Source organism: Cupressus sempervirens, chromosome 5 (assembly GCF_028749045.1).
Source record: "Cupressus sempervirens isolate cs-2001-9-10 chromosome 5, ASM2874904v1, whole genome shotgun sequence".
Classification (NCBI taxonomy): Eukaryota; Viridiplantae; Streptophyta; class Pinopsida; order Cupressales; family Cupressaceae; genus Cupressus; species Cupressus sempervirens.
In genome coordinates this window covers 442,545,741-442,561,700 of record NC_143122.1, presented here as the reverse complement: position 1 = coordinate 442,561,700, position 15,960 = coordinate 442,545,741, and the positions used below count along the sequence as shown (strand labels likewise).

General features: G+C 34.4%; 1 protein-coding gene across 1 annotated transcript; it reads left to right on the top strand.

Annotated features, from left to right (window-relative positions):
- Positions 1–9,524: 9,524 nt before the first annotated feature.
- Positions 9,525–10,983, top strand: LOC149556692 (uncharacterized). Its single transcript, XM_089831130.1, has one exon. It carries the CDS (start codon positions 10,596–10,598, stop codon positions 10,845–10,847), a length of 252 nt encoding a protein of 83 aa, XP_089687256.1. The 5' UTR covers positions 9,525–10,595; the 3' UTR covers positions 10,848–10,983.
- Positions 10,984–15,960: the final 4,977 nt, after the last annotated feature.

Here is a 15,960-nt window from a genome sequence, read left to right as displayed (position 1 = left end):
GAGAGTCTGGGGCATGTACATATGTCTTAGGAAGGACAAGGTCATTCTCTGTCAGCAACGTGCTTGTTTACGCAAAAGGCTTGCATTTGCGCTCTGGCCCTTTATGCCATGATGCGTTGCATTCCATTTTCCATATCAAAATAAAGCTCCATTTGACATATAGTGCACTTTCTAGAAGCAAAGGTATTTCCCTCATATTAACATCTCCTCATCTCATCTTTCTTTTCATTCTCCATCACCATGATCATGTCTTCTGATTCACCAAATCATCTTCATCTTGCATTCATGCATTCTTGCATCATCCTGCACTGTCAATCAACTTTCTGTGGCTTTCCACCTGGTTCAACCTTAGTCTGACATTTGTCTCATCATATTTGACCAAATACAACCATTTTTTATTATTTCCCTCATGTTATGACATCATTCAATCATTTTGGGCATGCACGCGCAATTTCGGGTCATTTCGAGTCCAATCGGGCTATTTCTGGGCCCTGGAGACTTTTAGGGTAAAAATCTGCACTTTCAGGGTGCAGTTGGGGTTCCCAACTATGTCATTGATGCACTTGGTCATGCCAACTAGGTCATTGATGCACTTGGTAGAGTTTGGGCACACTCGGGAACCTAGGTTATCCCGAATTGTTCCTAGAACCCCTAGGTTGCACTCCAGAGGCCATAACTTTTGCGTTTCAACTCCGATTTACAAATTTTCAGTTGCGTTGGACTCATATCTTTCTTGTGAACACAATGAGATATCATTTTAATTATTTGGTCACTTTATGGAGTGTTAATCCTTTCAATTACTCTTGGGCTCCTAGTTGCCCCCCGTCATGTTGATTTTGGCCCCTAGAGCCTTCTCGGGCACATTTTACACTTTCTGAGACCACTTGGGCTTCCCAAGTGCATTATTGATGCACTTGGTACTTTTATGGTGTACTTGGGCTTACCAAGTGTCTCAATGACGCACTTGGTTGAGTTTTGGGCGCAGTTGGAGACCTAGGATACCCAGAACTGCTCCCGGAGCCCCTATGTTGCACTCCGGAGCCCATAACTTTTGCATTTTAACTCAGAATTGCAATCCGTCAGTTGTGTTGGATTCATATCTTCGCTACGGAAAACATGAAATATCATTTTCATCATTTTGTGTTTTTCTTGAGTGGTAACCCATACAATCACTCTCGAGCTCCTGATTGACCCTATCTTGCACTCTAGACCTCATAACTTTTTCATCTTAGCTCTGATTTGTGATCCATCAATTGCTATGGTTTTGTCTTCTTGTTGATGATAAATTGAATTATCATATTCTTATATTAGTCAATTTCTCAAGGGGGCACCCATATATATCATCCCTACTGGGGCATGTTGTAGCTTTCTCATCAGTTATTCTTTGATACAACACTCTAAATCACATTGTATCAAAGAGGGGAAAAATGTAGATGCTCAAAAATGGTTCACATCTACGGTTTCATCACTTCTTCATACTAATTTGTCCCATTTTCTCATTCTACTAACTTTGATCTTTTGGCCAGATTGACCATATTTTGTCATTTGTATCCCCTTTCACATCAATTTCATATAAACTCGAAATCATATCAAATCAACTTGAAATCACCCCAAATCAACCTGAAATCACTCAAAATCAGTCCTAATCAACCCAAAACATATCAAACATCTCAAATCAATCATCATTTATCTGCTCCTAGGCATTATTGTGGCTTTTAGTGCCTTGGAAACCTATCAACTTATCAATCTTATCAATCTGACCTTAGTACTGTCATGGCTCTCAGTGCTAGGTCAAACTATTATTCATATCATTCAATCTTTGACATTGTTGAGGCTTTCAATGTCAAATCATGGCATCATCAACTGTTTTAATAATATTGACAATGTTTATCGATGTTATTATGATCAAACCTTATCAATCAAATTCAATCCTTTAGCATTTACAATGTTGGTTAAATGTTACATATCAACCAATTCATGTCATGTGTCCTTGGCATGTTATCAATTTTGATCTATCAATTAACTTGACCATGGTTTTGGTCTACCTTTTCATCATCTTATTCGATATCCATCATCGTCACATTTTCATCAAAGGATACGATCGCATTCATTTAATCAATTTGGCCAATCATCTGCTAATTTTCTCTATAGGATTAAATAACCCATAATTTAATCCTATTCTTTCTAATTATTCTTCCTAATTATCATCCTCAATTAATTAATTTTATCAATTAATTGGTTTATCATCTGCAAACCATGGAAATTCTTAATTTCCTAAGTTCCATTTTCTACTAATTCTTATTTTGTGGAATAAGAGGATTTTTAATTCAAATATTCCATAAAATATTGCATCATCATGACACTTGGATGTGACACCTCGTGGATTCTCCTTTGACACTTGGCTGAGATTTGTCATAATCAAATATTATTACCTCTTACACATGTCTCTATTTGGCTTCTTTGTCATAGATTATTGGCTTTAAGTGGGTTGAGGTGTCTTATGATGCGTCATAGATTCTCTTCCACATTTAGCCAAGTTTGACTTGCATGTGTCATAGAATCTCACAATTGGCATATTCTGTCATATGTGTCATAGGAATCTCTTGCCACATCACACATCTATGGGTGACAAATCCAATGCCCTCACTTTGAGTGTTGATTATAAAATGAACACTCTTTCTCTCATTTTGGGTCCTTGGATCCGAATGCTTAAGTTTTGAAAGCCCAAATCTTTGAATCCTTGAGTCTCCACTTCTTTGCATGTTGCATTCTCTCTCTCACATAAAATCACACTTCAAGTATTCTCATGGCATTATCCACATCATAGGCTTTGGCTTCAATTTTGTGTTTATTATAGGAAAATTGGAGCTACAACCATTTGGAAAAGAAAGAAGGACATGGGAGCTACAAATGAAAAAGGGAGTTTTTGATTATGTTTGCTTTCTTTTGTTTAGTTTGGCTTTCATGGTAGACTAGTGGGTGCTAATATATGTTCATTGAGTTTGTGATTTTCTCATAGTATGTTATGCATTTAACCCATTTTTTTGGTCCTACAATAATATATAAACTATAGGTCTTGGTCTAACACTCAGTGGGCTACTATGTAGGGGCTGACATCATGGAGAGTCGCTTGGCATCGACAAGCCCAAGCTTGGATCATGCATTTCAACTCCTCAATGGAGGGCCATGTACATTTATTTTATTATCTTAAGTATTATTACCACCCAATATTTTCTTTAGATATCACTTGATTAAAACTTCCTCTGCCAACCCTTTGGGCAATGGTCACTAGGCTATGAGATAGAAGCCCCCTCCATATGCTATCTTACCCTACCCATGCTCATCCAACGATGAGTGCCCATAGGCATGCATACTCCCAACCCAACCCTAAATGATCATAACTTTTAGAAGTACCACAAAAGATTGAGACTAACAAGTCACCCAACAGATGTACATCCATGTACTTGTGTGTGTGACTCACCACCATCATGAAGATCACAACACAAGGACTAAATGACAACATAATGTAGAAAATCACTCAATCAAAACAAACTCAAGAGGATAGATGTGACATACATCCCAATGCAACATAAAAGTACAACAATGGTCTGCCAAATATCCAAATGGATTATCCAAGTCCATGACCAAAATCATGCCAAGAAAACTCGAGAAAATAGGGTGGCATGCAGAACGAGGTGAAAACCTCAAAAACTAGAAAACTTCAAAATTAAAACCCATTTGGTCTCTGGGCATAAAAGCCTAAAAAATTCAATAAAATTTGGGTTCATATGCCTTATGAAAAAATGGCCAGCATAACGGCGTGAAACCCCAAACCCCCATCCTGAAAATAGGGAAAAAGTTCATACTCAACCAATCGGGTAGAGCCAAAAAAATAGAAATAGTGGAGAACACTAGTTCTCAGCCTCCTAACAAATTGCTACCAGAAACAAATGCTGAAACGAAACGGAAACAAGAAAACAAGAGAACCCTACCTGACAACAAAAGGGGTAGAAATTGAACTGATAAAATAAATAACCCACCAATACTACCAAAAGTGATGACAAAGCAAGGTCTCCCCAAGCCAGATCCAACAAGACTGACCTCCTGAAGATCCCATGCTCACAACTCTCCCAATGAACAGAAACGTGATCCTCCAAAAGAGGATTCTCAAAAAAGCTCTCAATTTTGTATTTTGCAAAAGTGAGAAGTGAGGAATTAAATTCCTCTTTCCATTCTTATTCACTTTTCAAGTTAATAATCGATTAGGACAAATAGCTAGTTAGACTAGTTAAACTCCAAATCGACCCGAATGAAAACAGGCTATTCCTATAAACAGGAATTTGTCTATAACAAAGTTTGCAGAAATTAAATTAAAATTTAAAGCTTGAAAGCCCAAAATCACAAAAATTTCCTTATCAACTCTTGCAACAATGTGAACCTCTAAATGCACAAACACGTTCACTAGTCTAATCACATAATGCAAATGATTTTGGATTTAGTAATCACCGAAAGGTTTAATGAAACAATTAAAATAGGGATACATCGACCATATAGGAATGACATTGGTGAAATATGGATAGTTGAATCACCAAATCCATGTGCCACTGCCTGGGATATATATCCTGCACATTAAAACACACGATCAAGTGCAATCGCATATAATATCATAGCTGAAGCAATAAATGCATTAAATAACTAATTTAACCATTAATTCAGTTATACGTAAATAATCCATTTACATCACTCACATTCATATAAAGCATAAAGAGACAAGAATGAAGTAAATTGCCATAGCATAAAATCCATCACATAATAGAATCAGAGATATTTCCAAATACCAAATAACTAGATATCATCATAGACCTATTGTCATCTCAAAATGGCATTAACATGCAAATATGATAAACTGAACAACATAGTAGTATAGCATCTATGATACTGAAATTAGAGTATAACATCCGACCCTGAGGTCATCTAAAAAGCAGAAATAATAACAAGAGTATCAAGTATCTCTCGAATCAATATACAACAAGGTCTAGATTGCAAACACGAGAGGCACTACACAAATTGTTGCCAATGTAAAATGTAGAAAAACCATTGGACAAAAGTCTAGATCCACCCAACACAAGAATATTGACTTCTAAACAAAGCCAATTCCAAATCCACCACAACATAAACAACCCAAGAGTTGTTTGAAGCACCATGTTAGCGTACTGGTCTGCAACAAGTAGAATTCTAACATTTACAAGAACTAAGAAAGCCCTAACCTAACATAACCAACTAGAGCCCTCACATAGAGGTACGACAGGCACAAAAAAAGCTTGTAATACATAAACCAAAATCCCCATATAGCCAAAACACAATCATAGAAATTTAGATCCATCATTTACAACATATGAGGCAGTAAAACCCACACAATACATAGGGGCTCCATCGATACACAACCCAAAAATACACTCGTGCAAAGGCACAGAAAGGATAGAGAAACCCTCTTTACCAAAAAGTAGATCCATTCATGGTCGCCAACATTGTCCACATCAGTAGCATCCCTCCATTTGCAACCTTAGATTTTGGAAATCCTCCCTCGTCTCTTATGACTTAATCTTTGGTGTCTTGCTATTAATTTTAAAATGTTACTTTATATTATTATTATATTTATTTTATATCTCCTAATAGGCATAATTTTACTAAACATAATAATAAATTAGATGCACAAAAAAATAGAAAGATAAAATTTTAAAATTAACATGACTTCTCAATTAAATTTTATTTCTATACAAGAACAAGGATGCATAGTGTCTAGTCCCTACCAAATAGAAGAAAAGAATATGAATTATGTTTCATAGACAAAATACAAAGCATGTTTCCTAGGTAGCTTGAAAGAAAAATTTGAGTCACTTGTTTCTTTCTTGTACTTGTAAATGTTTTTATTAACATAGGTGTTAGTAGATTTTGTAAATGACAAACAATACAATAAATAGTACCAAGCTGAGCTCTTCTATTGATTTAGTGTTATGAGAGTCAATCGCTCCAAGATAATTGGGACGAATTCTATAATTTATAGCAATGACAAAATATAAGGTCAAATATAATGTCGGTTCAGATGTAAAGAGTGAAGAAGAGAGAAAGAAGCTAAATGTGATACATTTTTTATTTGAATTTATCATTTTTCTTTGTATGCAATAGTAAAATGTATAGTCTCTAAAATATTTTGTTGCATTTTCTGTGCAAAAAAATTGCAATCTCTATTGTAGCACAAAACAACCAATCAAATTATCAATAAATATGTTTTTTGTGAATTATTTCAAATAGAATATATATTAAAATGGACAAAGTAATTGAATAATAAATTGTTCCGATTGGACAAACATATGAAAAAGTTGCACTCCCTACTTAGCAAAAAAAAACCAATCAAAGTGTTAATAAATATATTGTGTTGAATTATTTTTAATGCAATAAATATGAAAACTTGATAGCTAAAAAAGTATTTGAATAATTATTAGTTCCTCCCATGGCAAGAATACTTATGCATTCATGTCAATGCAAATATGACATTAACACTAACCAATCAAATCAAAGAATTTAAAAGATTATATGATATTTCAAATGTTTATATCTTTTTCAAAATTTTCATTATTTTATAAATCACATTTTTCATCCATTCTATTGGTCCATACTATTTTGGTGGGGGAGAAAATTAATTTTCTTCAACAAAAAATACAAATATTTTCTAACAACTTCATCTTGCATTAATGAATGTATTAATTACAACTTTATATTTTCCACATTTGTGACAAGTTGATAAGATTTTATTTTTTCAATCATTTGATCTTCCACCTCACACAACATGTCTAATCAATATTAATTATCACAATCCATTAAATATTTCTAATTTCTTTTTTTAAATATATTTATTATTATTAGTTTTACATTGATGTTTATTTTTGACTATTTGATATAATTTGTATAATGGATAAGTTCAAACTTTATATATATATATATATAGATATAACACTAATAAATATGTATTTTAATATAATTTCAATATGTTATATCTTTGTATTTTTTTATTTTTTATTTTTTTAAAATAATAAAAGTAGTTAAATTATTACTAGTATTTTACTTTTATAAAAATAAAAATTAAACAATATTATTTTTTAATTATATTTTATAGTAGTGTTTTTAATATGTATAATTGATAACTGTTACAATTTATATCATTTACTATCATTAATATTTTTTATTTAAACAATTTATCATTTAGTTTAAATACATTTAAAACTTAAATATATATTTTAATATTAAATTAATAATTATATTTTATATCAAAAAAATACTAAAGAAATAACCACAAAAAAGAAATAATTCAATTCTAAAAGATATATAAATTATTATTAAGTTTTTATAAACTATGTATTAAAATTAAATAGTTATATTTTATTTCTTATTTGTTACATCATATTTATTCATCAACATCAAATTTATATTTATTACATCTATTTATTATTTACAAATGTACATATTAAATTATATAGATATTATTTCATAATTAAAAATTACTTAATTTTATGTAAAAATTGGAAATATAAAACATTAAATAGTAAACCTTCTCTAGTGTAAATCTAATTGTGTAAAATTAAACAATTAGTTTTATTTATAAAATATTTTTATATTTCAATACATTTCATTTTTTCTTATAGAAATGTGAGTTTTAATATAAAAATTAAATTCTTAGTTTCATTAATTAAAATATAATATATTTTAATTTTTTATTATAATCATAATTTTATTTTGACTATTTGTTTTATTAAGAAAAATAATTATATTTAATTCTCTCTCTCTTCCTCCTCCTCCTCTATATTATCTATCCTTTTTTCCTCTGCATATATGTTTATGTTGTTATTGTTGTATACTACTATTTATCTCTATGTATATCTCTATCCTAGTTTTTGTCTAGTGCTAATGACTAAAAATAGTGTGAGTTCCATTTGATAATAAAGATGAGAATAATACATAGTTGGGGAGGTTTTTTCAACTACTTATGGTTCTCTAGTAGCATGCATGGTATGGTTAAATATATAATGTGATACTCCAAATGCTTCTTCAAGTTCTATAATTCAAATATTGGTATGGATATCTTTCTTCATTGCACATAATTTAAGTTGTCAATGTAGAAGGTGCAAATTTGTCTAAAGCATATGTATTGATCATAGTATGATATTAAATACTTAGTGTCATATTGGGAACTTTGGCTTCTTATTATTGGGCTTAAATGCCCAAAGATATAATAATATAGTACAAGAACTTAACAACAAAATATGAGCCATCCTATCAGATCACAAGTGCATTTCTAGGATGAGAATTTAACAACAAAATATGAGCAATCTTATCAGATCACACGTGCATTTCTAGGCAAATATTAATGCATTCACAATGTTAATTTAGATTCTCACTCATCTACACCTCTACAACCATTATGCGTTAGGCAGGCACTATGATGCATTGTATCTCTTATTCTAATTTAACAAATAAATTTAAAAATTGAAATACATTGAATGCTATAGTCCATTGGAATACCTCATAATTGTGAACCCTTTCTCTCAAAACGTTCAACATTAGGCTATTTTTCCATACATTCAATATGAAATTATTAATGTAAAACCATGGACCAATAAAAAATAAAGCTAACGTTTGACTAATAAAATTATTTTCTCAAAAACGTCCAAAATGTGAAATGTGCTCTAGAGATGAACACGTGGCAATTCAAATTTCACATCCTGCAACTCTATAACGAAACAATTCTAGAAGGGGGATATTTCAAGGCGTTCACGAAATGATCACATACTGTACGGCATAGATTCATCCCAGGGCTTTTGGAGTGGTTTCCGCATAGCTTGGATGAGGAATTACTGCGGCCCGAGTCCCGTGCAGCAGTTGTTTTACCCTCTAATGGCAGGAAAATCTGCAGTAAGAAGGTGGGACCGAAGCTTATCCTTTTTTTCCTTCACTCAAAGGTTATCTGTGTATAAAGATATTAACTCATCAATGGTTATCTGTAAAGTTATCCGGGTAAGACAAATGGCTACTTTCTTCAACGGTTGAAGCGCTAAAAACTTCTGCTTGGCCATACAAATCTCATCTGGATAAGGAGGATTGTGGTTCATTTCTCTCAAACGGATTGAAATTTAAAGGTACAAGAGTGAGTTTGATTTCAATCTAATCTTTTGAATTACCGTCTTATTACTCCAATTATGTTGCAATCTCCCTGTAAAAATAAAATTAGGTTTTGTTCATACGGGAGGAGAGAAAATTGTTCGGTCGGTCTGGTAATACGTGGCGCTGGCCATCAACATTCATGAATTTGATGTTTATCCGGCATTTGTAAAAGTGTATTGATTCGTTTTAAATTATTTAAAACGAACGAATGCGTGAGCAATTTGGTTTAAGGAAAAATCAGAACGAATGGGTCCCGGATGCTTTGTGTTCATGTCGACATTCCGTTTCAATTGGGATGACCGTGACATACACAATGTGTATACGTTTCAGGACTGTGGATCCTCAGTAATAGTGCACCCAAATACAGACTGTGTATACGTCCGTAGACCGTTGATCCGCAATAATTTAGTACACACGGGATATGCTGGACGTATTATAATCAATGAATCTGAGGACGTGTCAGATAGAACAGTCGATCACTAATTGTAGATTCTTCTGGCTCTAGGTGAAGGTAACAAGATAACGATTAGATGCAAATTTCTGCTGAAACCCTAGGTGAGATGAGCGAATTGACAAGAGCATTGATTGTAGATTCTTCCAGTCCCCGATGAAGTCAATAACAGAGCTATTAATGAAAATTTCCCTGAAACCCTAGGTGAGAATGATCAATTGCCGCAGATCGTTAAACGTAGATTCTTCTGAGGGCCTGGTAAACGCCGTAAGATGTCTATTAATAAAATTTTACTGTAACCCGAGGTGACATGAGCGATTTGACGCAGTAACTTAATCTAAATTTACTGAATTTCTTGGTAAAGATTAGCAATATGACTCACTCCCCTAATCCAAAATGTACTGACACCCTAGATTAGACGAACAGCCAAACCTGCGGGCCCAAATCTAGGGGTGTGAGCCAAGCGAAAGGCTCGCTTAGGGTTACAGCCGGCGCTAGGGTTTACCAGAGTTCCTGAAGGGGGAAAATTTTAACTGCAGGTCAGGAGAACCGGACGAAAAGACCGGAACATGAATGAAGATAATGTGCAAGGTGGCGTGTAAAGGAGGATCGCAAGTTGGAAATAACGACTCGCCGTGGGGTCCAAAGCTGAGCCTGGATAAGCCAGGTGGAAGAACCACGACGGTGCCGCCGGTGAATTATTGAGGACGCTTTTTCCCTATATAAGACAATGGCTGCTCGAACCCTCTGCTTCTTCAACGAGCAATCTGATAGATTTGAATCTTTTCTTCCCTTTTCTTTTTCACCATTAAAGGAAGAAACCCTTGCTTATCTTGACCTTTAAAGGAAGAAACCCTTGCTCAAGTAGTAGTACACCTGAAATACTTTTCCTGTAGAGAAATCTAAATAATTGTACATCTTTGCAGAGATGGCTGCCTGGGGAGAAGATCATCACGGATACAGTAGCTCTCCAAAGTCTGAAAGAACGGAGTCGTCTTCAGAGGATCTGAACGGCACTGCATCTTCGCCAAAGCCAAGGCAAAATTGTCTCTGCTCTCCAACAACTCACGAGGGTTCATTCCGCTGCCGCCTTCATCGCTCTTCTTCTAACCACTGGGGAAGAAACCCTCTGCCTGCCGCTAAACAATCTCATCACGCTAAATCTGTTGAAGCTTCATAATTTTACTGTTTTTCTACTACTTTTTTCTGGATATTGAGCTGGTCTTCATATTTTGCCTGGTTGATCCAGGCAATAACTACTATATGTGTATGCGAGCCTGTGATGTATCTATGATATTTTAAGCTTTCCGTTAAAATGCCTGATAGATTTCTAGTACGATAGAACCAGATAAGGGTTCTGGATAACACGCGTGAATACATCTTTGTCCTTGTTTCTAGTGGGGTTAAAGCGTTTTATGGCTCCTGTGACACCAGACATTTTACGCCTTACGCTTACTGTAGACAGACCAATCTATTTTTTATGTAAATAGACGGAGTTAATTTTACTGACGTCAATGAATTTCTGCATAGGTTGCTAATTTTGTAGAGAACTGAATATGGTTTGTTCGTCTGAGCAACTATATGCTTCATGGATGTCTCATAACATTTCACTTTTCGTCCAGCCTGTTCAAGGAATCTGGGCTACTGAAATGATTTTTTTCCCAGTCTGTTCAAGGATTGAAGGGCACCATCATCCGCCCATTTGAGCATCATTAGCTTCGGATTTTAACTTCAGCATTTAAAGTATATGTAATTTTGATCCAATTTTTTTTTCAATATCTGAATTGACATCTTATATATTTTTCTCTGAGTATTAACAAGAGGAAAGAAGGGTTATGCTTCCATTGGACAAATGTTTCAATAGGGGTATACATATAGATCAATTATCCATTGGAAACTAAAAGTTGATTTCAGGGTTATTCTGTACACAAATGTTTTTATAGTCGTGTACACCTATGAACCAGTTATCTATTAAAAACTGATTTCTGTACAACTATTGAACTTTTTAAAATTAAGAATTGAAAGATCAAATACCTCCTAAAATGTACAGTTACCAGAATACACTCATACTCTTCCCCTACTGCTGAAGGACTCTGGATTGCTGTAATAATTTTTTGACCTTTTTTATTAAATTGTTCAATTATTATTTTTCTATCAGTTATTAAAATCTGAAATCTACCGTGACTGAAGGGAGAATTGCCAAAGCCAACTAATGATCACGATGTTGTAGCTAATGCTTTGTACGAAACAATTAATTGTTTTTTATTGAACAAGAAACAGATATATCAAAGGTGGAAAGAAAAAGGCGTTTGCTTTACTAAATCGCCCGTAAACATTTGTATGATCGATTAAATGATACGTAACATTTTATGTGACCCCGCCCTTGCCTAGTGAAGTTAATGTCATGGAAATATCTTCCCGTAGGCCACGAAAATATCTTGTAATGGGACGACTTTAAGGTCTTCTTCTATGTGACGTTTTAGTTTAGTTTAGACTTTATCCAATACCCACCTGTAATGGTGAAAACAGTTATAACTCTATTTGAAACCTCTGTAACTTTTCTGTTTGGTTTTTTTCTCCATTTGTAAAGAGCAAGCGTCCCATATCTCATCCATTTAATTTACACGTGGTATTAATTAGCTATATACATATTATAAGTAATATAATATATAGAGAAAAGTGAGAGATATCAATGAAAGGAAGTCTAAATGTGGAAACGCTTCCAAATGTTAAATCTAACAGGAGAGATGATGCTGAAATTTATCTCACAAAAACGTAAACTACTGCAAGCTAAATAAATACATATTAAAAAAAAAAAATTAATTCATAAACATAGAACACAAGATATACGTGGAAAACCCTTCTCGGAAAAAAAATCCACCACTCCAAAGCCAGACTCAATTGTATTATTAGCAACAACAGTTACAATACAATCTACAGAGCCACAACTCTCCAAGAGTATTTAGCTATGATATCAAATCTAGAACAATTCTGGCAACATAACAACGCTCTTCAAACAATACTCACACTACCTTCATTTTCTATAACAATGCCTTGTACTTATAGAGTTTTCGTACAAGAGAAAATAGTTTCTAAAGCGTCTACATTCAACGCATCTATAACTTATTTTAGAAACTTCCTTATGCACACCCTTGCATAAAAACAACATAATAAAATAAATCACCAAAAAACAAAAGATTTCTGTTTTTCTACTCCAAGTCTTTTCTTGTGGAAGAATCCAGTTTTATTTAGCAACTTTTCATGAAAGCATAAATAAAACATTAAATTAGGGTAAGGTTGAGTCACCTTATCCCAACAATCTCCCACTTGACGAAGACCTTACAGGAGTTACTGTATCACAACGCAGGCCCCAAGGCCCATAGAACCAACACACCACCTGAACTTCTTAGTGTTCATTGGCTTTGTCAATGCATCTGCAACATTCTCCAAAGTCGCAACCTTTTCTAACTTCACCTTTCCATCTTCCACCATATCACGAACAAAATGATATTGTACATCAATATGCTTTGTTCTGGCATGGAAAGTAGCATTCTTTGCTAAATAGATAGCAATTTGGCTATCATAATAGATAGTAATCTGTCCTGCATCAAAACCAATATCAGAACACAATCTCTTAAGCCAAATGGCCTCTTTAGAAGCATGAGTAGTTGCCATGTACTCATCCTCCGTAGTAGACAAAGCATTTACAGCTTGCCACTTACTCATCCAACTAATTGCACCACCAAACATCATAAAAGCATATCTACTAGTGGATCTTCTATTATCAATGTCACCTGCCCAATCTAAATCCACATATCCACAAATGCAAATAGAATGACGAGATACAAAATAGTTACCTTGAAAACACAAGCAATACTCAAATGTGCCTCTCAAATATCTGAACACTCTTAACTACATCCCAATGCACCCTTCCAGGATTAGCCATATATCGACTAAGGACTCCCACTGCTTGGGCAATGTCTGGTCTTGTACAGACCATAGCATACATCAAACTGCCAATAGCACTCGCATAAGGTACTCGAGACATGTCCTCCATCTCTGCAGGAGATTTTGGACAATCCTCCCTAGATAACTTTGTTCCATGTAATATTGGAACAACTAATTGCTTACAAGCTGTCATGCTGAATTTCTCCAACACAGAGTTTACATACTTCCTCTGGCTGATCCAAAGCTTTCTGCTAGCTCTATCTCTAATGATCTCAATCCTAAGAATATATTTAGTTGCACTTAGATCTTTCATCTCAAACTGTGCTACTAACTGAGACTTCAAATCTGAAATCATTCTTTTACTATTCCCAATAAATAACATATCATCCACATATAGGACTATGATAAGAATGTGACCGTTTTCATATTTATAATACACACAATGGTCAGATTTAGATCTCAGAAATCCCAAAGACAACACATAGGTGTCAAACTTTTGATACCAAATTCTAGGAGACTATTTCAAACCATATAGAGATTTCTTCAACTTACAAACAAGATTTTCTTTACCTTTTTCAACAAAATGCTCTGGTTGTGACATATAAATTTCCTCCTTCAAATCACCATGAAGGAATGTTGTCTTCACATCCATTTGCCCAACTTCAAGATCATAAGCTGCTGCAAGTGATAACAATAATCGAATGGATGTCAACTTTGCTATAGGAGAGAATATTTCACCATAATCAATTCCCTCCACTTGTGAATAGCCCTTTGCAACCAACTATGCCTTATACTTCTCAACACTGCCATTTGGACCCACTTTCTTCTTGAACACCCATATACATCCAACAGGTTTTCATTCTTCAGGCAAAGGTACCAAATCCCATGTAGCATTCTTCTTCAATGCTGCCATCTCTTCATTCATGGCTTCTATCTAGGAATCTGCATCATTCATACCCATAGCCTCTCTAACAGTCCTAGGCTCATCAGTGTTAGAAATCAAAGCAAATATACAACTAGAATCCAACAAAGAATATCCAAACCTCTCAAGTGAATAACCAAATCTATCAGGTTGTTGTCTATCATGAGTGGACCTCCTCAAAGTTCGAGGTTCGGGTTCTTGCTCTTCTTCAGAACTTCCAGAGCTACTTAAGCTCTCCTTATTCTTAGGTCTATTAGGAGTTCACAGTTCTTCTCCCTTAGAGCTAGTAGGAAAATGAACTACTTCCTTTTTTTGCTTCTCTTCCTTCTCTAGCTGCAAAAGAACTGTGGAAGGTTTCAATTCACAAAATATAACACTTATACTATAGAGCACCTTCTCTGCAAGTGGACCCCAAAGCTTGTAACCTTTCACACCAACATCATAGCCTATGAAGATACACTTAATTGCCTTGTTCTCCAACTTTGATCTTTTTACACTTGGCACATGAGCATATGCCTCACAACCAAAGACTCTAAGATGTCTCAAAGAGGGCTTCTTATTAGACCATGCTTCCATAGGTGTCTTCTCAACAAGTGTTGAAGTAGGAGACCTGTTAATTAAATAACATATAGTGGCTACTGCTTCAGCCAAAAAATTTTGTTCAAGACTAGCACCACTCAACATACTCCTAGCCCTCTCCATCAGTGTTCTATTTATCCTCTCTACAACTCCATTTTGTTGTGGAGTGTATGGAGTTTTCTTATGTCTCTCGATTCTATGATCCTTACAAAACCTATCAAATTCTATTGAACAAAACTCACCATTATTATCAGTCCTCAAACACTTAATTTTTCTACCAATCTGATTTTCAACCAAGGATTTAAATTACTCAAACTTACTAAAAAATTTAGATTTACTTTTGAGGAAATACACAAATGTCCTTCTACTATAATCATCTATGAATGAGACAAAATACAAAGATCTAGATATTGAAGGAACATTAACTAGACCAAACACATCTGAATGAATATAATCCAAAACCCCAAAAGACTTGTGAGAACTGGAATAAAAGGAAACATGATGTTATTTACTATAAATACAATGTTCGCAGAAGTCAAACTCCATATTACAATCATCAAGGCCTTCAACAAGGCTTTTATTTTTCAGGGCTCTTTGACCCTTCTCACCAATGTGACCAAGTCTTTGGTGCCATAGCATTGTCTTCTCAATAGGTAGCTTCATCTCCAAAGTATTAGCACCCTTAGGAACCCAAAAAGCACGACCATTAGATGTAGAAACAATGGTCTTCTTCTTTTCTTGTTCTACTAGTGATGATGAAGAATCTAAAGACCTTTTCTTGGACTTCACAGAAGTGCTATTACACTAAATTGTGCATGCATCCAACCAATACAAGGTGCCAATC